Below are 23,096 nucleotides of genomic sequence, written 5' to 3' on the forward strand. Positions count from 1 at the left end.
ACTTATCAGATCTAAAATTCAACTCAAAGTCACCAACCCCATCGTGTGGGGGTCGGCCACTATTTACAGGTACACCCAAGAATATAGCAGTTGGTTTAAATATTCCATTCACGTGAAGCATCACGACAGTCACTAGGTATGGTGCTTCATCAAGGTTATGTGCATGGAAGTGGAAGCAACAAACATCTAGAGGTTCACAGAAAAATAGGAATCTCTAACTCTTTAGAATAGCAATCAACATACACAGAAGCATTATGATCAACACACATTGTACTTAGGCCGGTGCCAATGCATCACCCCACTATAGCCTCGCCACGTCAGCTTTTACCCTCACTCTCACCCCACTCTCACCCCACGGTGCCAGTGCACGGGCTATAGTGCCAGCTCTCACTTCTCTCTCCTCCCTACCGCCCCCACTAGCACCGCTATCGCCTCCCTCTCGCTCCGCTCTCGCCTCCAACGCGGGCTATAGGCGGGCGGTAGCGGGCGCTACCGCCGGGCGGTGGATCCACCGCCCGCCGCTACCATCTCGCCCGCCTCTCGCCCCTACGCGGGCGGTACCGCCGCCGCTCCAGCCTGCGTTGGCACCAGCCTTAGAATAGATCCCTATCGCTCCTTGTTTATCATTCGAATCGCCATTCCTTTTTCTAATTTAGCATGCCTTACTTTCTTTGTATGTACAATTTTTAAATCTATGTACAATTTCAATCTACAAATTAATATAATCTGTTCTATTCATATTAATTGAACATGTAGTATTCATAGATAGTAAGAATAAAAATGAAGGAAATACATGGCCAAGGGCAGAGAAATACGGTTTCCACATCAAAACAACAATAACTAGCGCAAACATGTAGCAAGTATTCATAAATATAGCCAAGCTCTCCCTATGAGTTCCATACATAATTCATGACTATAAAGCTTTTCTCATCTTTCACTAGATACATTACATGTTCAATGTAGTTCTTGATGTCGTTCTGCATATCGTATAGATTTCCAGACTGATTGTTGTAGAAAGAATGATCATGTCTAAGCACGCAATAAAGTTTCACTTCCTTTTAATAGAGATAACTCCCCTCGTATAATAAAACCTTTTCTATGAATCTGGAGAACAAGAAATACTAAAAAAAAACTACCATGATTCTTCAGCGTCGGCTCCTAAGTCTTGACATACTTATCTAAGTCTTCACTTCATAGCTAGCCACACATCTTGACATCATTTTGAGGGGTATGACATCCCTATGGGTAAACCACTTTATGGTACTGTCACGGGACACACTCAATATAATCATTAGTTCCTTAATTGGTTCTCATTATTCATCCAAAGCAAAGGGGGTGGCACTAGATACACTTTCACTAAGGAAATTGTCAAAGCTTATCACATCTGTTGGAATTGTTGAGGTTTCATGAGAGCTTAAATTGGATGGAGCTTGCTTGTTATGAAAGACTCTCGGATTGGACGTTTATGGGTTTTAGCGGGTGCTAACCGGTTGGGCGAAACGAAATGATTCCGGAAGAGTAATCTTTGCATTACTAATAAGAGAACTTTTACGTTTTATAAAATTTCTTCTTAATTAATAGATTATGGCAAAACTTTTGCCCCTGTTTTAAATAATAATAAATTGGATAGCTCATGACTTAGCTATGTTTTTTGTTGTTGTTGAGGAAACATGACCTAGCTATGTTAGCTAGTTTAGTTAAAACTGATGAAGTAGGGGTGATAGATGTTGATGTGAATCACGAGACAAAACCTTATACTCCAGTTCTGACCGTTCCTAGTTTTGAGTTAACCAAGAGTCCAAAATGAAAAGAAGATCCACTAAATTCAAATCTGCGTCTGCACTAAATTCGAAATTGAAACCGCCCCTGCGCCGTACCGATAGGGAAAACGGCAGCAGTTGGAAAACCCCCACCAAAGCCTTTTTCCCCCACTCCGTTCCAATTCGCTCGGCGCCCAGGCGACAGGCGGAGCACGAAATGGCGATCGCGATCTCGCAGGAGGCCTTCGACGACATGGTCCGGGAGAACATGGAGGACCTCGGCATGGACCCCGACGAGGCGCTCGCAGACGCCGTCGAGGCTCTCACCCTCCAGGGCGCCGACCTCGCCGGTACCCTCTTCGTCTTCCTCCAGATCTCCGATCTCTCCGGTTCACGCCTCAGTGGTTAACCGAGCCTCCCGCTGCCTCCTGCAGGGATCATCAGACGCGTGCCTGGGGAGGCCGCGGCGGAGGAGGTGAACCCGGTGATGCGGGTGCTGGACGAACTGAAGGCATCCGCCACCGCCAGTGCCAGCGGCAGGTCGGGGGAGGATCTGGACAGTTTGGTCTCTTCGCTCGATGAGCTGCGCGAGCTCTGCTCCGGCGAGGAGGCGGAGAACGCGGCCGTGGCTGCGCGGAATGGCGGAGTGGAGGCGCTCGTCGCCCTGTGCGCGTCGGCTGGGGTCACGCAGGAGAGGCTGCTTGCTTCGGGCTTGAAGGCGCTGAGCTCCCTGATCCGGGGTATGTTGCTGTGCTCCTTGTCAACGTTCTTGGATACGAGGATGTTTGGTTGGTTTTGCCTAGCAAAAGTATAGGTGTGGAAAACAATCTCTGGTCTGTTTCTGACATTTGGGCATGAACTCAATTTGCAGATGTGGGAGGCACTGAAAAGTTCAGGCAAAGCCAGGGGCCCAAAATTGTCATGGATATCTTGAAAGGGGCCTTGGAAAGTACAGACGTACTGGATGGTGGTTTCAGCGTCGTGGCAGCTGCATCTGCTGGCAATGAAGTTGTGAAAGATGCCTTCATGGACCTCAAGGTCGATGAACTCATTCTTCAGGTTATGAGGGACAAATCAAACAGTAAAGTGCAAAGCTTGTATGATGCCATACGTGTTCTGTTGACACCTGACGATAACCGAGTGGTGGCTTCTCAAGTATGTTCTATATGCTTGTAGAATTGTGTGAAGACTTGGATCTTATTTTACATTAGCAAGTGCATCATTTTGGTTTCCACATTTATTACACAGTTTGATTGTAACAATCAACTTATTCATGAATTGTGTTGGCATGAAAAGTGGTTTACTGGATGAAGATCCATATATGTGGAAATTAGTTTGAGCTATAATACGCTTTTGTGTGTATGAGATGCATACAAGACTAAATTTAGGTGTTAAAATATTGACATGAACTTCTGGTGATGTTTGGATACCAGAAAGATTGTTCACATAAATAATAGTAGCCAATTTGGTATTTCAGGGTTTTCTGTTTTGAATTCTGTTTTCACAATGTCAACAGCATATGCCCCATGCTGTGTCTTGCTTGCAAGTTTACAGACTAGTTTGCTTATATCACCCAATACACACGATTTGAATATTAGTATGTTCTGCATATGACTTAATCACAAAATCTTGTACCTTCATAATATATCAGTTAAGGAATTAAGCCTACTTGTATGAATGAAGTTTTGATCCAAACAGACGAATTTGATAGACTTCTGATGCAGGTATTTGGATATTCACGGAAATTTGCAGAGATTGGCATTGCGGAAGTTCTTGTTATTGCACTCCGTGAACAAGTTGCTCCATCCAGTTTACCATCAGCTTGTGCTGCTTTGAAGGCAATCGCTGTTAACGTAAGCATAAACTATCATTATGCACATATCCCAGAAATGATAAATAATATCTTGACTAAATTTTTGCAGTAGTCAAGCTTCATTTTTTCTGGGGTAAATTTTTTACATCAGTTTAACCTGTAATGTATCAGGCCAATTGAATATGAATTCCAGGCAACTTAGCATACACAAAAAACTTGATGTTCATAAACTTTCTGCCGTCTTATCGCTCTTGCCTTCAATTTTGGTTATGTTTTTAGTTCTGTGTATCAAAACTTATTTCCTCGGTGGAATTGTGATTATAAAGAAAGCACAATTCATGCTTATGAGCTGTACCTAAGGAGAACATCACCATCTTTAGTTCTTGTCTGACCACAGGAAGAAATATGCCGGTCCATATCGGAAAATGGTGGGATTGATGTACTTCTTCAGTGCATTGATGAGGCTGGCATACAGAAGAACAAATTAATAGCAAAATCTTGCTGCTCTTTGTTGTCTAAGGTACAGTATTATGGTACATCACTGCAACATTATCGTACCACATGAATTAAGAAGAAATTCTACTTTCATTAAGTCGAACTCTTATCACATTGTTTCTGCTTGAAGCTTGCTGGAAGTGACGCAAACAAGGCCAGTATTATCCAGCAAGGTGGTTTTGATAAGTTCTTGAAGTTGACGTCCAGATTTTCTGAAGACCCATCAGTAATACAGGAGGTAATACACATAAATGTGCAATACTGAAGAATCGAGCTACTTTCATATCCTGTAATGAGCAAACTGTATGTGTAGGTAATGTCTCTGGTGCAAGCCCTTACACTGCGGTCACCAGAACATGCAGCACTTGCAATCAGTTTAGGCTATGGTACTCTGGCCATACAGACAATGCAAAAGTTCCCCTCCTCTGCCCTGACTCAGAAGCAAGCATGCCTTATGATCCGTAATCTCGTTGTCAGAAACCCTGAAAACAGGTATGTTTTCAGTCCTATAATCATATATGCAGTTATTAATTGATGGACTACTACTCTATATTCAGCATCATTTGCGGCTCTTCTTTTACTCATGTTTCTACATCCCGACACTTGTTGTACCACTGCAGGACCATCTTGCTTAAGGAAGGAGTGGAGAAGCTTATCAGGAAAGCCAAGGCAATACATGGAAGCTGCAAATCTACCGCCACAGATGCGTTGAGAGACCTGGGGTTGGACAACTACAATGCATAGACAACATAGGTAGCTTACCGTGTGTAAAGTTTTCGCAGTCTGAGGATGTTCTGAGAAAGTGTTGCGTTTTGGCTAATAGAGTTGTACTACTGCGTTTCTCTCTGTTTCTGGTCCCACTTCTGTGGAAATTGTGAATTGCGTGGTAACATGTTCTGATTACTCACATATGTGCGACCTACTATGAGCTAAATCTGAATCTGTGTCATTCTGCATGAACTAGTTCACTGGGTGGTGATGTTTTTTGCCACCCGCTAGGATTTTGGTCTGCTCCACCTGGTTATTGACAAGCTAATGTGTTGTGCATCAGCACATGGGTATAATGAAACTTCGACTACCTATATATTTAGAATAGATACTTCAAAGTCATTTGCGCAGATTTCTTTCCAGAACTAGTTGAAGACCATGCCGTCCAAACATGAGACGAACAAAATTCACGTTCATAACCAACTATGCCCAGTCTGGATTTGGACCATGTCTGGCTATGAACCTTGCAACCTACCTTGACTTTAGCTAACTCTTATAATGTTAGGAGTAAGTCACTGAATTATGTAGTGCCGTTAAATTGGCACAGTTCAACAAGGGCAACGCACAAAAATAGGCAAACGGCGTGCTAAAAGACATTTCATGTTGTCAACAATGATCCATTAATTCTCGACCAAAAAATGTTCAGTCTAGAGAAATTGTTAATTAGCAGAGACGTCTATAGAGTTCAGTCTGTGAAAGACATTTCTTTCGACGGCATTGTGACCTGCTCTACACTGGAACACAGAAGCTTCAGGTGCGCCCCCACTGTTCTCAGTAGTCTAATGGCACTTTTTTCTGCCTTGAAAAACCTCCCTCAGTATACCTGCAAAAGATAAACCATGATGTCAGAACACAGAGAAACTACAAACCCGATGAAACAATGGCAGTAAATTAAGAATCACCTGAAACTTACGCTCCCAGAATGTGAAACTAAGAAAAGTTGCACTAGGGGGATAAGTTCTTAACCTACAGCAGCAACAAAAAGATCATCAGTTACCCACAAACGGAAAGAATCTGGTGCATGTTTGACAACGTCAGCAATTGGCAGCCAAATGGTTTACTATCTATTAATTTTATGCTCAAAGGTCTAAACCAAAGAATTTAAATGGTGATGGATGAGGCATTAGAAAATATACTTCGTCAATTTTCTCTGAACTTCCTGAAGTCTCGAACATCTTGGAAAATGCCTTACGCTCCAGATCGCGCCTGCCAGTAACCTGGGGTAATCGCGGATGGCAAGTCAGCAACATCTTGCATAAACACCCATTTGTCCAAGATTCATGACCATAATGAACTAACCTTTTTCTTTGCAGCAGCCACCTCCCGTTTAATTCCTCCTGAGGATAAGCAGTGTAGAAATCAACATTCATAGTTGCAAATGAGGATTCTTTTACTAATAGTCAATCAGGAGGCAATAGGTATACAAACCATCGTTGGGCTCCAAATCCAGTGCAAGCTTGAAGCTCTCAAGTGCACCATCAATATTGTTGAGTGCCATGCGTGCCTGCACCCCAATACCTTGTTACTGACAAGCCAAGTTGGAAGGTGACAAAAAGGCGAGAGGAAATAATATTCCCAGGACCACATGACAAAGACTACAAATCATACTGTACCATGCTTAGTAGTATGTAAGTTGTAGAATGTAGTACGCATGCACATAAAAGGATGTTCAAGTGGAACGAATGCACATCTTCATGTCCAACATATAAATTAAGATGCACACAACGATGAAGACATGCGAATGAGACAGTTTAATTTGCACATAAATGCAAGTAATTAGAGCATATCGGTCTAGAATTCATGAGGGAACAGGCAAGCTTCGCTAATCATAATGTTATCAAAACATGTACATATGGTTCATGGATAATATTACACAACACTAACCTGTCCTTGACGGAAAAAAGCTTTTGCGTTGCCCTCCGTTTCACGCAGCGCAAAGTCTGCATCTAATAAAGCACCCTCCAAATCTCCCAACTTCAGTTTGCATGCCTGAAGAAGTTATAAGTGACTTCCATATACTAGTAAGAGACAATGATTTTTGCAAGGAAAAAGAACTGTACATCCAGATGAGGAAACACTGATGATGTGCTAAATTAAATTTCTTGAAATATTATACTATAGAGGGGAGACAGTTGTGATCTTTCCATCAACAAGTTGGCAGGATGTGAAACTTACAGAACTATTGGTGAGTATAATTGACTTTGTTTTCCGCAGCGCTGAGCTGTTCTCTGCACATTAGTTGGTTCTTAGGATTAGCAAGTAAATTGTACCTCTATCCCAAAGTACCATATGGAGGAATTAACAAAAGTAAACAGCAACAAGAAACGAAAAAACAGTTACCTTGATCTATCTCTTCTTTCTCCCAGCAAATATCTAAATACCGCATAGCTTTTCTGTACTTTCTGAGTGCAGCCTTGTAATCCTGTTTCTGTATAGAGGCAGAAACTTCAGTTCTAAGTTCCAAATTGGAATTAAGTTAGGTACTACTCCCTCCGATCGGAAAAGATCGATACGGAGCGAAAGCATCGCTAGCGTTCTAAGTAGTACAGTCCACATCGATTAAATCCGATAGGAGGTAGTCTATTAGTATATGCATAATATAAGATGGTTGAGCATCTAGGCTTTAGCTAAAGACTTGGCATTTATATTACAGATGCAGTATACCCAACAGCAATGAAACCTTCCTCATGTGAACCAAAGAAATTTAAGTAAAAAGTGCAGTCATTAAGCATTTCGAACCTTGAAGTTTTCATTTCCAAAAGACTTTGCAGAATCCACAGCATTAATCCACCACAAAACGTCTGCAGGCTTTTCATCGAGGTCAATTGGCCAGTCAGGATACATGTCACCATCTTTGAAGAAATTCACAACTCCGTTATCTGCACCTTCTGGCAGTTCCCCACAATCAACAATAACGATATCAGATGTTGGAAGGTCAGCTTCCCCAGTAGAAATATGCTCCATTGCGCGAACCACCCCCAGTCCTTTTACAACCCTCCCAAAAACCACATGTTTCCCGTCAAGGTGTGGAGTTCGGGTGGTAGTAATGAAAAACTGAGATCCATTTGTGTTGGGGCCAGAATTGGCCATTGATAACACCCCTTTCCTCTCGTGCTTCAGAACAAAATTCTCATCCTCAAAGTTCAAGCCATATATAGACTCGCCCCCAGTTCCATCGCCAGTAGTTATATCTCCACCTTGCACCATAAAACCCTTGACAATACGATGAAAGCATGATCCCTGAAGAGTAAAGTTACCAAAAAAATATGAGTACTTGAAGGTTAAAGATCCCGCAGTTGACATCAAAATCATCGTAACCCTGAAGAATAACCAACTCTAGTCTATATCCAACGGTTAGGGGCAGGGTAACTCTGAGCATTAACATTCACAACCATTCTTACTAGAAAATGGAATCTTGTCTTTTGTATGAAGAAGAAAATGGACAGTAAAGGATATCCAAGATGTCTGAGTCTACGCCGCTACGAAGTACAAAGTGCAAAAGTGCCATTATGCACAGTTGGATCTCTGCCGCTCTATCAGTTAAGTGGAACCTCTAAAAAACAGTTTAAGTGGAAGATTTATGACTAGTGCACTAATGCTCTGCACCACCTATGTGCTTCCAAATATCATCATCCCAATTCATGGTTGAAGTTGAAGACCCTAAGATTTTAAATGCCAGGTGGTCTCACTTAAGCATGTTGACATATTTACCAATATGAAACTATCCCCAGAGAATAGTTAATCTACATTTATGACATAAGATTCTTGTGCAACCACCCAGTTTGTCCTTGATTTGAACCATTGAAGCCCAAATAAGAATAACATGCACCGTAAAGCTAGGCACACTTGGTTCTGACAGATACTGCTTCAAGGATAATCTACAATGGGAATAGTGTCAAGAAAAAAGTGCAAGAAACCACGACTATATATGCAGTTGGTGAGCTTTGACATATGTTCAAAGTTAGAAACACCACATGGTAATTTCTCAGCCAATGAACTCCATATGACCACATAAAACCCTGCTTAAACATATCAGGGTCCATTGCCAACCATATAGCCAGTTGGCCACAAAATCAAATGCATCATTATTCTTACAAAGTATGGTGCTTCCAAGTTCGAGCAAGTACTGCAAGGGACCAGAAACAGAAGTAGGACGCCCTGCTAATGCGCAATGATATGGCACCAAAATGGAAGGAGGGCCATAGTCGTACCAGCACCAGTAGTAGGCACTAGCACATGAAGCATGTTACTAGTAGTACAGGTAAGCAGGTAGTAAAAAAAGACTAATTGGAACATTACAAGCACTAGTTCTGCACACTGAAGATAGCACTAGCAGTAACAAAGACAGCCAGCAAAGTTGGCCAATCAAAGCAATAGGCCTGCAAAGGACTCATCTTTGGTTGATAGAATTCGAGTGATAAAACATCCTATACTCGAAATTGCAGAAACCAGTAAAACCAGATGATCTGGTGCGGACCTATCTATGCGCAGAAGCACAGGTTATCTGACAGTGTTCGAAATCGAATTAACAGGAAAGGGGGACCTTGCTCAAACTAGACACAATCGCGCCCGACAGAACCGGAACCTAAAACATCTAGCGGTACCAAAACAGCACAGCAGCACAGGGGAACCCAGCAGCAGGGAAAGGGGGAACCTTGTAGTGGAGCCGCGCGCCGGTGGCGGCGCTGACGCCTTTCTCGCCGGTGCAGAGCGCGCGGAAGTTCTCCGCCGTGCGCGGCACCACGGAGGCGTAGAGGTCCACCACGAGGCGCCCCTCCAAGTCGCCGCCGATGCTGACGTCGAGGTAGCACCTCGGGTTCCTCGCCACCTCCTCCGCCGCCGCCGCGGTGACCTCGCCGTCGCCCTCCATCGCCGCGCTTGGCGGAGGCAACCCTAGGTACGGAGTTCTCGGTGGTGGTGGCGGCGCTGCGGCGAAACAAGGCGAGTGAGGTACGGAGGTGTGGTGCGCTGCGTAGGGTGGCGTGGGTGGGGCAGTGTGGAGTTGGTTGATTCAAATAAGGAGGGAGGGGAACAGGAGAGAGCCAGGAAAGGTGTTGGTTGGACAAGTTTTGCTGTCATGCTGCTGTTGCATGAGGTACGGGGAGCTCTTCGGTGGGCCCCACCACAATGTCTCAAGGCCTCAGTTGAGGGTATCTTCACCGGTGATCTCGATAGCGTTTTGGGGGCCGGGAGGCTAAAATGGGCCCACACCAGCATGTTCCATACGGTGCTGGCGGTTTTTGGAGCGCAATAGAAGCGCTGGCAACCCTATGACGGCCCCTTCGCCAAGGGCGCGAATCGGGCGAGCCGGCGCCTCGCGAGGCTGAAAATTTTGGGCATGGGAGCCACCTGTAAGCCACACATCCCAAAAGTCGACTCCAGCGGGGAGTGGCGGGGCCGACGCGTCAGCGGCACATTTAATTTTAACCTAACCGTCGCCTACCTCGCGACGGGAGTTATTGGAGCGCAGCGGCGGTGCAGTTTCCGCAAACGCTCAGGGAACCGTCCCGTCGCGCCTAGCTCTCCGTGTCGGCGTTAATGAGCGCCACCGCTCCCCCGCCTCTCTCTGGCCTATAACAAGGGCCGCCTCTCATCATCCCTCTCACACACAAACCCTAGCGGCTCTCTCCCCAACCCTAGCCGCCACCATCTGAAGAGACGACGCTATGTCTAGTCGAGGCCAAGGCCGAGTGACATGGGCATACCCTTCGGGTACCCATTATTACCATACCCGGCTCGGCCCAATATGGAGAAGGTGAAAGGATCGTATGCCGCACCTAGAGGGGGGGTGAATAGGTGTTAACCAATTTTTAGTTCTTTTTCAATTTAGGCTTGACACAAAGGTAAATTCTCTAGATATGCAACTAAGTGAATTTACCTATATGACAAGGTTACCAACTAAGCAAGATATAGCTACGTAATATATATGAGATAGAATAGGATAGAGGTAACCGAAAGTGGAGCACGCGATGACACGGAGATGATTCCCGTAGTTCCCTTCCTTTGCAAGAAGGTACGTCTACGTTTGGAGGAGTGTGGTTGCTACGAAAGCCAAACCAACAGCCACGAAGGCTTCACTCAGATCTCCTGTGAGCAACGCCACGAAGGCCTAGCCCACTTCCACTAAGGGATTTCCTCGAGGCGGAAACCGGGCCTTTACAAGGTTCTTGGGGCACACATCCACAACCAAATTGGAGGCTCCCAAATCTGTAACAACACAACAATCAACAACAATACATCAACACAAAACAACTAGGGATCCAAAGAGGAACACTAGCAAGAGAGCCCTCAAACAAATGAGGGGGAAATGTAAATCGCTTCGGTGAGAATGTAGATCGGTGTCTTCTCCTTCGAATCTCCAAAGATCAGGAGCTTTGGTTGGGGGAGGAAGGAGATCTTGCAAATCTTGAGTTCTTGAGGTGGCTTTAATGGTGGTGAGGCTTGGCAGAATTTTAGTCAATGATTGAGCAAGGAGCAAGGTAGAAGAAGGGGGGTATAAATACCCCCCACCAAAAATCCAGCCGTTGGACACTTTGAGGGCCGGATAATCCGGCCTAAGTTGGGTCCGGATAATCCCCCCCCCCCACCAAAAATCCGGCCCTGGGAAAATCCGGCCAAATGTCTGGCCCATGTCCAGAGCCTTACTGAGCCGCATCGCCTCTGGTCCTTAGCCAATTTTGGGGGGGGGCGGATATTTCGAAAATATCCGGCCCGGATTATCCGACCTTGGGGAAAATCCGGACAAATATCCGGCCAAAAATCCGGCCCCTGTCCAGGGTAGTACTGAGCCACATTGCCACGAGTCCTTAGCCAAAAAATGGGGGCCGGATATTTTGCAAATATCCGGCCCGGATTATCCGGCCCGATGAATCTTTTCCAGCTATCTTTTGACTCGTTTTTCCACACAAGTCACTTATATTCATGTACCTAGATACACCCTGCACCACTTCATCGAACATTAGTGTATCACATATATTGACATCAAACACACAAAACATATTGTGAGAGATGTTCTTTCAATCTCCCCCTTTTTGGTGTTTGATGACAATATACAGATTTGCAAGAAAAACATTATATAGAGCAAGCATGTTGGCAAAAAATAGAGGCACTCCCCCTACATGTGTGCATACAAGTAATTTGCATTTGAATACAAATACACAACATATAGGTGTGAGGTGCCTCAACACAAGAGATATCCAACATGAGCTCAAACAAGAGACATAGACAAATATGAAGTTGAGACAAGGTGATAGAAATCATACCCATATGGAGATATATAAAACCGGATATATAACATCACACACCATATAATAAACCTTGGTCTCAACACACAGAAATCCGAAATCCTTAACATGATGTCTCACAACCACATATAGCACATAGTTTTAAACGGAACAAACCAAACCAAATAGTTCAAATAAGGGGGAACACAAGCAATAAAGGAATGATAAACGCATATGCTTTTGCCCAAACCATGCAAATCCCCGAGAGAAGTCCTAATAGAACACTTCTCCCCCTTTAGCATCGAGATGCCAAAAAGGGGAAAAGCACGATGCTACTCGCCCCATGGAGATCACTCGGAGCCCTCTTCGTCCTCGTTCTGGTACTCCTGTTCCTCTTCTTCATCTTCAGTGTCAGGGGCAGGAGGAGAGCTGCGAGTGTAGTTGGCCCTCTAAATGCAGTCCTCAAGATCATTCCACGGAACCTGTGAAGAGTGCCACCCACTGCAACCTGGGTGAATAGGAGGCTGAGGCGGAGGTCCTTGCTCACCACTAAGCTTATGAAGAATGACCGCCTGAGTATGCTGAATCTCAGAATGCTCTCGGCTGGCCGCATAGTTCTCCTTATGAATCTCAATATTCATGCACAGAATGTGGCGTTGAAACCAACTAAGCTTCCTCATTTGCTTCTTCATGGCAGGAAGATCAACATGGCGAGCAGGGGCAAAACCACTAGTGCGAGCATCTCCCACAAAGGAGTCATGAGCAGGTACAGCATGGGGAACCGACTTCTTCTTGTAAGCATTCTTGACAGTGTGCTTCTCCAATGGGAATCGGCTCAAGTCTTCATTCATGGCCACAGAGTTGTTGATGAGGAGCTGGATATATGGTGCATATGGTATGGAGGTCCGGGAGACCATGGCATCATGAATCTCATTAAAGATGAAGTCCATGATATCAAGAGAGAAGTCATGTTCCTCATTACTATCACGAGCACACTTAAGGCTGAGGTGCATAAGATCCACAAGAGCTCCACGAAGTGCATCATTGTTTCCACCACTTGGAGCAATGGTGGCTCGAAGGAAATGCAGCACCTGACTGTAGATGGGAAGCAAACCCTTGGTAGAACCAACCGCTCCAAACGAGTCATAGAGATCATAAAGCACCTTTTTATCCGTCTTCTAAGGACCATGGAGGCGAAGGCCTCGTTCTGCAGGAAGTCCAAGAATAGAATCAAACCGGCGCAAGGTTGCCTCACAATGAGTGGAGCCAGACATCCATTCCATAGTGCGCTCCCATCTTTCTTGAAGGCCAGAGTAGCAAAGAATTGCTTAATCAACTCTGAACTGTAGTCACACTGAATCTTCATCAGATCCTGCAAACCCATCTTACCAGTCACCCAGATGGGATCCTCAAAATGATTATTGACAGCCAGATCATCCACATTGATTGCTTGCATGGGTCGCACTTTCTTCATGGGCTCATATATATCCTTGTAGATGAACTCCTGCTCCAAACACCAGAAGCGCTTGTCCTCTATCTCATCATCCCTTACAAGGTCTTCATACCAGTTCTTCATACGGATTGCTGCATAAGAGACACTGTCCATAGTTTTGTAGTTCTCCCTTGGTGCCTTGTTCTTCCGTCTTGTAGCGGTGGACTTGCGAGGAGCATTCGGTGCAAATTCATCACTTGACCGGTCATGCCTTGGGCGTCTCCGAGAACCCCGAGAAACACTACCTGTGAGAAGCAAAGACGGATAACAAAGAGAAGGTAATGCTCATAAGTCATGTATGATACAGTAATGTACTCTAGAAACATACTAAAAGTCGGTAGAAGTATAGACATGATAGATTGAATCAATACTGCAGCAGCGGTGAAGCTCCAGGCCGGATAATCCGGTGTCCCCGAGGGGCGGATAATCCGGCCCGACCGGATAATCCGGTTAGCACAGGGGCCGGATAATCCGGCCCTGCGGATCTGCAGAAATTGCAATCAAAAACTTGTCTACGACTAGATCGGCCTTATAGCATGCAAGAGGAGTATACTACACAAGATTTGGAACAACTAGACACCATCTCCACCAAGAAAATAGCACATATAAATCACAACACCTAGGGTTAGGGATTGTGAGTCATACCCGCATCCATTGGGGAAGCCGCTTGGAGGAGATGATAGCTAGGGAGGAGAGGCACCCGATCCACCCAAAAACTCCGAGAGGGAGCGGACGGGGCGGCTCCGGCGAGGAGGAGGAGCTCCGGCGACCTTGAGGGGAGAGAGAGGAGAGGGACGCGCGTGGGGGCTGGTTGCGAACCGTTTGCCCCCGCGGCCTCGTCCTCAACCCCTTCATGATCTGCCCAGGCCGGATAATCCGGCCCTAGTTTAGGGCGGATAATCCGGCCGGGCCGGATTTTCCAGGTTGCCCTGGGGCCGGATTATCCGGTTTTCTGGAAATTTCCAGAACACCGGAAATCCTGCCTATCTTTTGTTGGTTATTTGCATAAACCCATATGTGATGCAATAATGTATCACGTCACATATAAGATGCATATTTACCAATAAGATGGGGCAACCTAGATCATCCGACCGAAAATCCTCAAACTCCAAGTTTTTTACCAAAACATGACATATGAGCAAGATGGAAATGGCTTATAGGTGAGTGTAGGCTTAGGTTTAGAAGGCTCAAACTGTTAATGGTACATGATCACTCAAGTTTGCAAGATATGAGCAAATAAGGACAAACTAGAGTGATTTCCCATAAGAACAAGGAGTTGTCAAATAAAAGGCAATAAGATCCAAATAACTCCAACTCTTCACAAAGAAGAGTGTGGTGGCCTAGGCCACCATATATGAGTGTTATGGCATGGCACCGCGAAGATATATCTTGGGTCCAAACCACTACTCATCATTGAAGCTCACATATCAACATATGATATAAAGAGAATGATTTCTTAATGTTGGCATTATGGGGGAGGGATAGCTCAATAATTTAAACTGCACTCCCCCTATTTCCATGCCCACATCTAAACCAAATAACGTTTTGAGACAAAGGTGTGTTTGCAAGATGGTCAAGCTATACTCCTTGAATCAATGATATTTAGCTCATTCCTCAAATAAGAGAACCTTGTTTCGTCAAGAGGCTTCGTGAATATATCGGCAAGTTGATCTTTGGTAGGTACATAGATGAGCTCAATATCACCACGGGCAACATGATCCCTAATGAAATGATTCCGGATCTCAATATGCTTCGTTCTTGAATGTTGCACCGGATTATAGGCAATCTTGATGGCACTTTCATTGTCACATAATAGAGGCACTTTGTCACAAATGACACTGTATTCCTTAAAAGTTTGCCTCATCCATAACAATTGAGTGCATCCACTTGCGGCGGAAACATATTCGGCTTCGGCAGTGAAGAGAGATATACAATTTTGCTTCTTAGAAGACCAACACACCAAGGACCTTCCAAGGAATTGGCAAGCCCTGAAAGTTGATTTCCTATCATCCTTGTCTCCCGCCCAATCTGCATCGGTGTATCCATTGAGAATAAAACTTGAGCCTTTAGGGTACCAAATACCATATCTTGGGGTATCAACCAAATACCGAAAGATTCTTTTGAGAGCCATCATGTGGCTCTCCTTAGGAGAAGCTTGATACCTTGCACACACACCAACACTCAACACTATGTCCGGTCTAGATGCACAAAGGTAAAGCAAGGATCCAATCATGGAGCGATATACCTTTTGATCCACCTCTTTACCATTGGGATCAAGTGCAAGATGACATTTAGTAACCATAGGAGTGGCTACACCCTTCAACTCGGTCATCTTGAACCTCTTGAGCATGTCTTGGAGATATTTTGCTTGATTGATGAAGGTTCCTTCCCTCAATTGCTTGATCTCAAAACCAAGGAAGAACTTCATCTCTCCCATCATAGACATCTCAAACCTATCGGTCATAAGCTTTGAGAATTCATCATTGAAAGCTTTGTTAGTAGAGCCAAAGATAATATCATCAACATATAATCGGCAAACGAAAAGCTCCCCATTGACCCTCTTAGTAAAAAGAGTGGGATCGATTAGCCCAACATCAAACCCACGGTCTACCAATAATTCTTTAAGGTGCTCGTACCAAGCTCTAGGAGCTTGTTTGAGACCATAAAGTGCTTTATCAAGCTTATAGACATGGTTAGGGAAGTTGAGATCCTCAAACCCCGGGGGTTGCTTAACATAAACCTCTTCATGCAAAGGACCATTAAGAAATGCACTTTTCACATCCATTTGTTGTAACTTAAAGTTATGATGCGATGCATAAGCAAGAAGGATACGGATGGACTCAAGACGAGCAACGGGAGCATAAGTCTCTCCAAAGTAAATTCCTTCAACTTGAGAGAAACCTTGTGCCACCAATCTTGCCTTGTTCCTCACAACATTTCCAAACTCATCTTGCTTGTTCTTGAAAATCCATTTAGTGCCTATAACATTGCGGCACCCCTTTGGCTTCTCTACTAAGGTCCATACTTTGTTGCGCTTGAAGTTGTTGAGTTCCTCGTGCATAGCTTCCAACCAATCCGAATCTTCAAGGGCTTCAAATACTTTCTTGGGTTCCACTAAGGAGATATAAGCATGATGATTGCTAAAGTTAGCCAATTTCCTTCTTGTGGAAACACTTGCCCTCACATCACCAAGGACCTTGTCATGTGTGTGTTCACCAATTTCAAGGTTCCTTTCTCTTCTTGCTAGACGACGGGCCTCGATCTCCTCCTTGGTTCTTGTTGGCCTTGGAGGTATCACTTGATCAACTTGATCATTTGGGTCCCCGTCTTGACCTTCAACTTGAGCTTCCTCAATTTCTTGAGAGTGCTCAATGATACGCGTATAGCACGCGTCCGTTGGGAACCCCAAGAGGAAGGTGTGATGCGTACAGCATCAAGTTTTCCCTCAGTAAGAAACCAAGGTTTATCGAACCAGTAGGAGCCAAGAAGCACGTTGAAGGTTGATGGTGGCGGAGTGTAGTGCAGCGCAACACCAGGGATTCCGGCGCCAACGTGGAACCTGCACAACACAACCAAATTACTTTGCCCCAACGTGACAGTGAGGTTGTCAATCTCACCGGCTTGCTGTAACAAAGGATTAGATGTATAGTGTGGATGATGATGTTTGCAGAAAACAGTAAGAAAAAGTATTGCAGTAGATTGTATTCGATGTAAAGAATGGACCGGGGTCCATAGTTCACTAGTGGTGTCTCTCCAATAAGAAACAGCATGTTGGGTGAACAAATTATAGTTGCGCAATTGACAAATAAAGATGGCATGGCAATGCACATACATGTTATGATGAGTAGTGTGAAATTCAATTGGGCATTACGACAAAGTACATAGACCGCTATCCAGCATGCATCTATGCCTAAAAAGTCCACCTTCGGGTTAGCGTCCGCACCCCTTCCAGTATTAAGTTGCAAACAACAGACAATTGCATTAAGTATGGTGCGTAATGTAATCAACACAAATATCCTTAGACATAGCATTGATGTTTTATCCCTAGTGGCAACAGCACATCCACAACCTTAGAACTTTCTGTCACTGTCCCAGATTTAATGGAGGCATGAACCCACTATCGAGCATAAATATTCCCTCTTGGAGTTACAAGTAACGACTTGGCCAGAGCCTCTACTAATAACGGAGAGCATGCAAGATCATAAACAACACATAGATGATAGATTGATAATCAACATAACATAGTATTCCATATTCATCGGATCCCAACAAACGCAACATGTAGCATTACAAATAGATGATCTTGATCATGTTAGGCAGCTCACAAGATCGAACAATGATAGCACATGAGGAGAAGACAACCATCTAGCTACTGCTATGGACCCATAGTCCAGGGGTGAACTACTCACACATCACTCCGGAGGCGATCATGGCGATGAAGAGTCCTCCGGGAGATGATTCCCCTCTCCGGCAGGGTGCCGGAGGCGATCTCCTGAATCCCCCGAGATGGGATTGGCGGCGGCGGCGTCTCTGGAAGGTTTTCCGTATCGTGGCTGTCGGTACTGGGATATTCTCGACGAAGGCTTTAAGTAGGCGGAAGGGCGGAGTCGGAGGGCTGACGAGGGGGTCACACGCTAGGGCGGCGCGGGCCCCCCTTAGGCCACGCGGCCCTAGTGTGGCGGCGCCTCGTCGCCCCACTTCGTTTCCCTTTCGGACTTCTGGAAGCTTCGTGGAAAAAAAAAAGACCCTGGGCGTTGATTTCGTCCAATTCTGAGAATATTTCCTTACTAGGATTTCTGAAACCAAAAACAGCAGAAAACAGTAACTGACTTTTCGGCATCTTGTTAATAGGTTAGTGCCGGAAAATGCATAAATATGCCATCAAGTATGTATAAAACATGTGTGTATTATCATAAAACAAGCATGGAACATAAGAAATTATCGATACGTTGGAGGTATCAGCATCCCCAAGCTTAGTTCCTACTCATCCTCGAGTAGGTAAACGATAACAAAGATAATTTCTGAAGTGACATGCTATCATAATCTTGATCAATACTATTGTAAGCACATGTAATGAATGCAGCAATTCGAAGCAATGGTAAAGACAATGAGTAAACAACTGAATCATATAGCAAAGACTTTTCATGAATAGTACTTTCAAGACAAGCATCAATAAGTCTTGCATAAGAGTTAACTCATAAAGAAATAAATTAAAAGTAAAGGCATTGAAGCAACACAAAGGAAGATTTAAGTTTCAGCGGTTGCTTTCAACTTGTAACATGTATATCTCATGGATATTGTCAATGCAAAGTAATATGATGAATGCAAATATGCAAGTATGTAAGAATCAATGCACAGTTAACACAAGTGTTTGCTTCTAAGATGGAAGGAAGTAGGTAAACTGACTCAACATAAAAGTAGAAGAATGGCCCTTCATAGAGGGAAGCATGGATTGCTATATTTGTGCTAGAGCTTTTATTTTGAAAACAAGAAACAATTTTGTCAACGGTAGTAATAAAGCATATGTATTATGTATAATATATCCTACAAGTTGCAAGCCTCATGCATAGATTACCAATAGTGCCCGCACCTTGTCCTAATTAGCTCGGATTTACATGGATTATCATCGCATAACATATGTTTTAACCAAGTATCACAAAGGGGTACCTCTATGCCGCATGTACAAAGGTCTAAGGAGAAAGCTCGCATTGGATTTCTCGCTTTTGATTATTCTCAACTTAGACATCCATACCGGGACAACATAGACAACAGATAATGGACTCCTCTTTAATGCATAAGCATTCAACAAAAAATAATATTCTCATAAGAGATTGAGGATTGTTGTCCAAAACTGAAACTTCCACCATGGATCATGGCTTTAGTTAGCGGCCCAATGTTCTTCTCTAACAATATGCATGCTCAAACCATTCAACTCATGATAAATCACCCTTACTTCAGACAAGACGAACATGCATAGCAACTCACATGATATTCAACAAAGATAGTTGATGGCGTCCCCAGGAACATGGTTATCACTCAACAAGCAACTTATTAGGAAATAAGATACATAAGTACATATTCAATACCACAATAGTTTTTAAGCTATTTTTCCCATGAGCTATATATTGCAAAGATAAAGAATGTAATTTTAAAGGTAGCACTCAAGCAATTTACTTTGGAATGGCAGAGAAATACCATGTAGTAGGTAGGTATGGTGGACACAAGTGGCATAGTTTTTGGCTCAAGGATTTTGGATGCATGAGAAGTAATCCCTCTCAATACAAGGCTTAGGCTAGCAAGGTTGTTTGAAGCAAACACAATTATGAACCGGTACAGCAAAACTCACATAAGAACATATTGCAAGCATTATAAAACTCTACACTGTCTTCCTTGTTGTTCAAACCCTTACTAGAAAATATCTAGACCTTAGAGAGACCAATCATGCAAACCAAATTTTAGCAAGCTCTATGTATTTCTTCACTAATAGGTGCAAAGTATATGATGCAAGAGCTTAAACATGATCCATATGAGCACAACAATTGCCAAGTATCAAATTATTCAAGATATTATACCAATTACCACATGTAGCATTTTCTGTTTCCAACCATATAATGATTAATGAAGCAGTTTCAACCTTCGCCATGAACATTAAGAATAAAGCTAAGAACATATATGTTCATATACAACAACGGAGCGTGTCTCTCTCTCTCACACAATGAATGCTAGGATCCAATTTATTCAAACAAAACAAAACAAAAACATACAGACGCTCCAAGTAAAGCACATAAGATGTGACGGAATAAAAATATAGTTTCACTAGAGGAACCTGATAATGTTGTCGATGAAGAAGGGGATGCCCCAGGCATCCCCAAGCTTAGATGCTTGAGTCTTCTTGAGATATGCAGGGATGAACCACCGGGGGCATCCCCAAGCTTAGAGCTTTCACTCTCCTTGATCATATTGTATCATCCTCCTCTCTTGATCCTTGAAAACTTCCTCCACACCAAACTCAAAACAACTCATTAGAGGGTTAGTGCATAATCAAAATTCACATGTTCATAGGTGAAATAATCATTCTTAACACTTTTGGACATTGCACAAAGCTACTGAAAGTTAATGGAATAAAGAAATCCATCAAACATAGCAAAACAGGCAATGCGAAATAAAAGGCAGAATCTTTCAAAACAGAACAGTCCGTAAAGACGAATTTTTTAGGTGCACCAGACTTGCTCGAATGAAAATGCTCAAATTGAATGAAAGTTGCTACATATATGAGGATTACTCACGTAAATTGGCAGATTTTTCTGAGTTACCTACCTGTTTCTGCGCAGTAATCCAAATCTAGTATGAACCTTACTATCAAAGACTTTACTTGGCACAACAATGCAACAAAATAAAGATAAGGAGTGATTGCTACAGTAGTAAAAACTTCCAAGACTCAAATATAAAACAAAAGTGCAGAAGTAAAATTATGGGTTGTCTCCCATAAGCGCTTTTCTTTAACTCATTTCAGCTAGGCGCAGAAAGTGTGTATCAAGTGTTATCAAGAGACGAAGCATCAACATCATAATTTGTTCTAATGATAGAATCAAAAGGTAACTTCATTCTCTTTCTAGGGAAGTGTTCCATACCTTTCTTGAGAGGGAATTGATATTTAATATTACCTTCCTTCATATCAATAATAGCACCAATAGTTCGAAGAAAAGGTCTTCCCAATATAATGGGACAAGATGCATTGCATTCAATATCCAACACAACAAAATCAACGGGGACAAGGTTATTGTTAACTGTAATGTGAACATTATCAATCCTCCCCAAAGGTTTCTTTGTAGAATTATCAGCAAGATTAACATCCAAATAACAATTTTTCAGTGGTGGCAACTCAAGCATATCATAGATTTTCTTAGGCATAACGGAAATACTTGCACCAAGATCACATAAAGCATTACAATCAAAATCATTGACCTTCATCTTAATGATGGGCTCCCAACCATCTTCTAACTTCCTAGGAATAGAAGTTTCAAGTTTTAGTTTCTCTTCTCTAGCTTTTATGAGAGCATTTGTAATATATTTTGTAAAGGCCAAATTTATAGCACTAGCATTAGGACTTTCAGCAAGTTTTTGTAAGAAATTTATAACTTTAGAGATGTGACAATCATCAAAATCTAAACCATTATAATGTACAGCAATGGGATCATTGTCCCCAATATTTGAAAAAAATTCAGCAGTTTTATCACAAGCAGTTTCAGCAGTTTTAGTAGTTTCAGGCAGTTTTGCAAGCTTTGCATTAGGAGTAGAAACATTGCCAACACCAATTATTTTACCATTGATAGTAGGAGGTTTAGAAACATGTGAAGCATTAGCATTGCTAGTGGTGGTAATAGTCCAAACTATAGCTACATTATTCTCTTTAGCATCTTCTTCTTTTTCCCACCTAGCACGCAATTCGGCCATCAATCTTATATTCTTATTAATTCTAACTTGGATGGCGTTTGCTGTAGAAAATGACTTAATATATTTAGTTTCATTAGGCATAACTTTTGATTTCAAAAGATCAACATCAGCAGCAAGACTATCAACTTTAGAAGCAAGTATATCAATTTTACCAAGCTTTTCTTCAACAGTTTTGTTAAAAGCAGTTTGTGTACTAATAAATTCTTTAAGCATGGCTTCAAGTCCAGGGGTACATTCCTATTATTGTTGTAAGAATTCCCATAATAATTACCATAACCATTACCATTATTAGAAGGATATGGCCTATAGTTATTACCAGAATTATTCCTATAAGCATTGTTGTTGAAATTATTATTTTTAATGAAGTTCACATCAACATGCTCTTCTTGAGCAACCAATGAAGCTAAAGGAACATTATTAGGATCAACATTAGTCCTACCATTCACAAGCATAGACATAATAGCGTCAATCTTATCACTCAAGGAGGAGGTTTTTTCGACAGAATTTACCTTCTTACCTTGTGGAGCTCTTTCCGTGTGCCATTCAGAGTAATTAATCATCATATTATCAAGAAGCTTTGTTGCGGCGCCTAGAGTGATGGACATAAAAGTACCTCCAGCAGCTGAATCCAATAGGTTCCGTGAAGAAAAATTCAATCCTGCATAAAAGGTTTGGATGATCATCCAAGTAGTCAGTCCATGGGTAGGGCAAATTTTAACCAAAGATTTCATTCTTTCCCATGCTTGAGCAACATGCTCATTATCCAATTGCTTAAAATTCATTATGCTACTTCTCAAAGATATAATTTTAGCAGGAGGATAATATCTACCAATGAAAGCATCCTTACATTTAGTCCATGAATTAATACTATTCTTAGGCAAAGATAGCAACCAATCTTTAGCTCTTCCTCTTAATGAGAAAGGAAACAATTTTAATTTTATAATGTCACCATCTACATCCTTATACTTTTGCATTTCACATAATTCAACAAAATTATTAAGATGGGCAGCAACATCATCAGAACTAACACCAGAACATTGCTCTCTCATAACAAGATTCAGTAAAGCAGGTTTAATTTCAAAGAATTCTGC

The 23,096-nt window shown here is 42.9% G+C and overlaps 2 protein-coding genes across 2 annotated transcripts; one reads left to right on the forward strand and one right to left on the reverse strand.

Annotated features, from left to right (window-relative positions):
- The first annotated feature begins 1,921 nt into the window (after nucleotides 1-1,921).
- Nucleotides 1,922-5,024, forward strand: LOC127305877 (uncharacterized). The gene is made up of 8 exons (XM_051336470.2): nucleotides 1,922-2,110; nucleotides 2,195-2,500; nucleotides 2,632-2,915; nucleotides 3,485-3,613; nucleotides 3,971-4,093; nucleotides 4,199-4,306; nucleotides 4,382-4,560; nucleotides 4,689-5,024. Exons 1-8 carry the CDS (start codon nucleotides 1,978-1,980, stop codon nucleotides 4,810-4,812), a joined length of 1,386 nt encoding a protein of 461 aa, XP_051192430.1. The 5' UTR covers nucleotides 1,922-1,977; the 3' UTR covers nucleotides 4,813-5,024.
- A 383-nt stretch (nucleotides 5,025-5,407) lies between these two features.
- LOC127305878 (peptidyl-prolyl cis-trans isomerase CYP40) lies at nucleotides 5,408-9,847 on the reverse strand. Its single transcript, XM_051336471.2, has 10 exons — nucleotides 9,491-9,847; nucleotides 7,576-8,076; nucleotides 7,177-7,264; nucleotides 7,012-7,064; nucleotides 6,721-6,825; nucleotides 6,265-6,340; nucleotides 6,136-6,173; nucleotides 5,973-6,053; nucleotides 5,739-5,802; nucleotides 5,408-5,659 (listed from the first exon to the last, which is right to left on the reverse strand). Exons 1-9 carry the CDS (start codon nucleotides 9,704-9,706, stop codon nucleotides 5,782-5,784), a joined length of 1,179 nt encoding a protein of 392 aa, XP_051192431.1. The 5' UTR covers nucleotides 9,707-9,847; the 3' UTR covers nucleotides 5,408-5,659; nucleotides 5,739-5,781.
- Between the last annotated feature and the right edge of the window lie 13,249 nt (nucleotides 9,848-23,096).

The sequence above is a fragment of the Lolium perenne genome, chromosome 6, assembly GCF_019359855.2.
Source record: "Lolium perenne isolate Kyuss_39 chromosome 6, Kyuss_2.0, whole genome shotgun sequence".
Taxonomy (NCBI): Eukaryota; Viridiplantae; Streptophyta; class Magnoliopsida; order Poales; family Poaceae; genus Lolium; species Lolium perenne.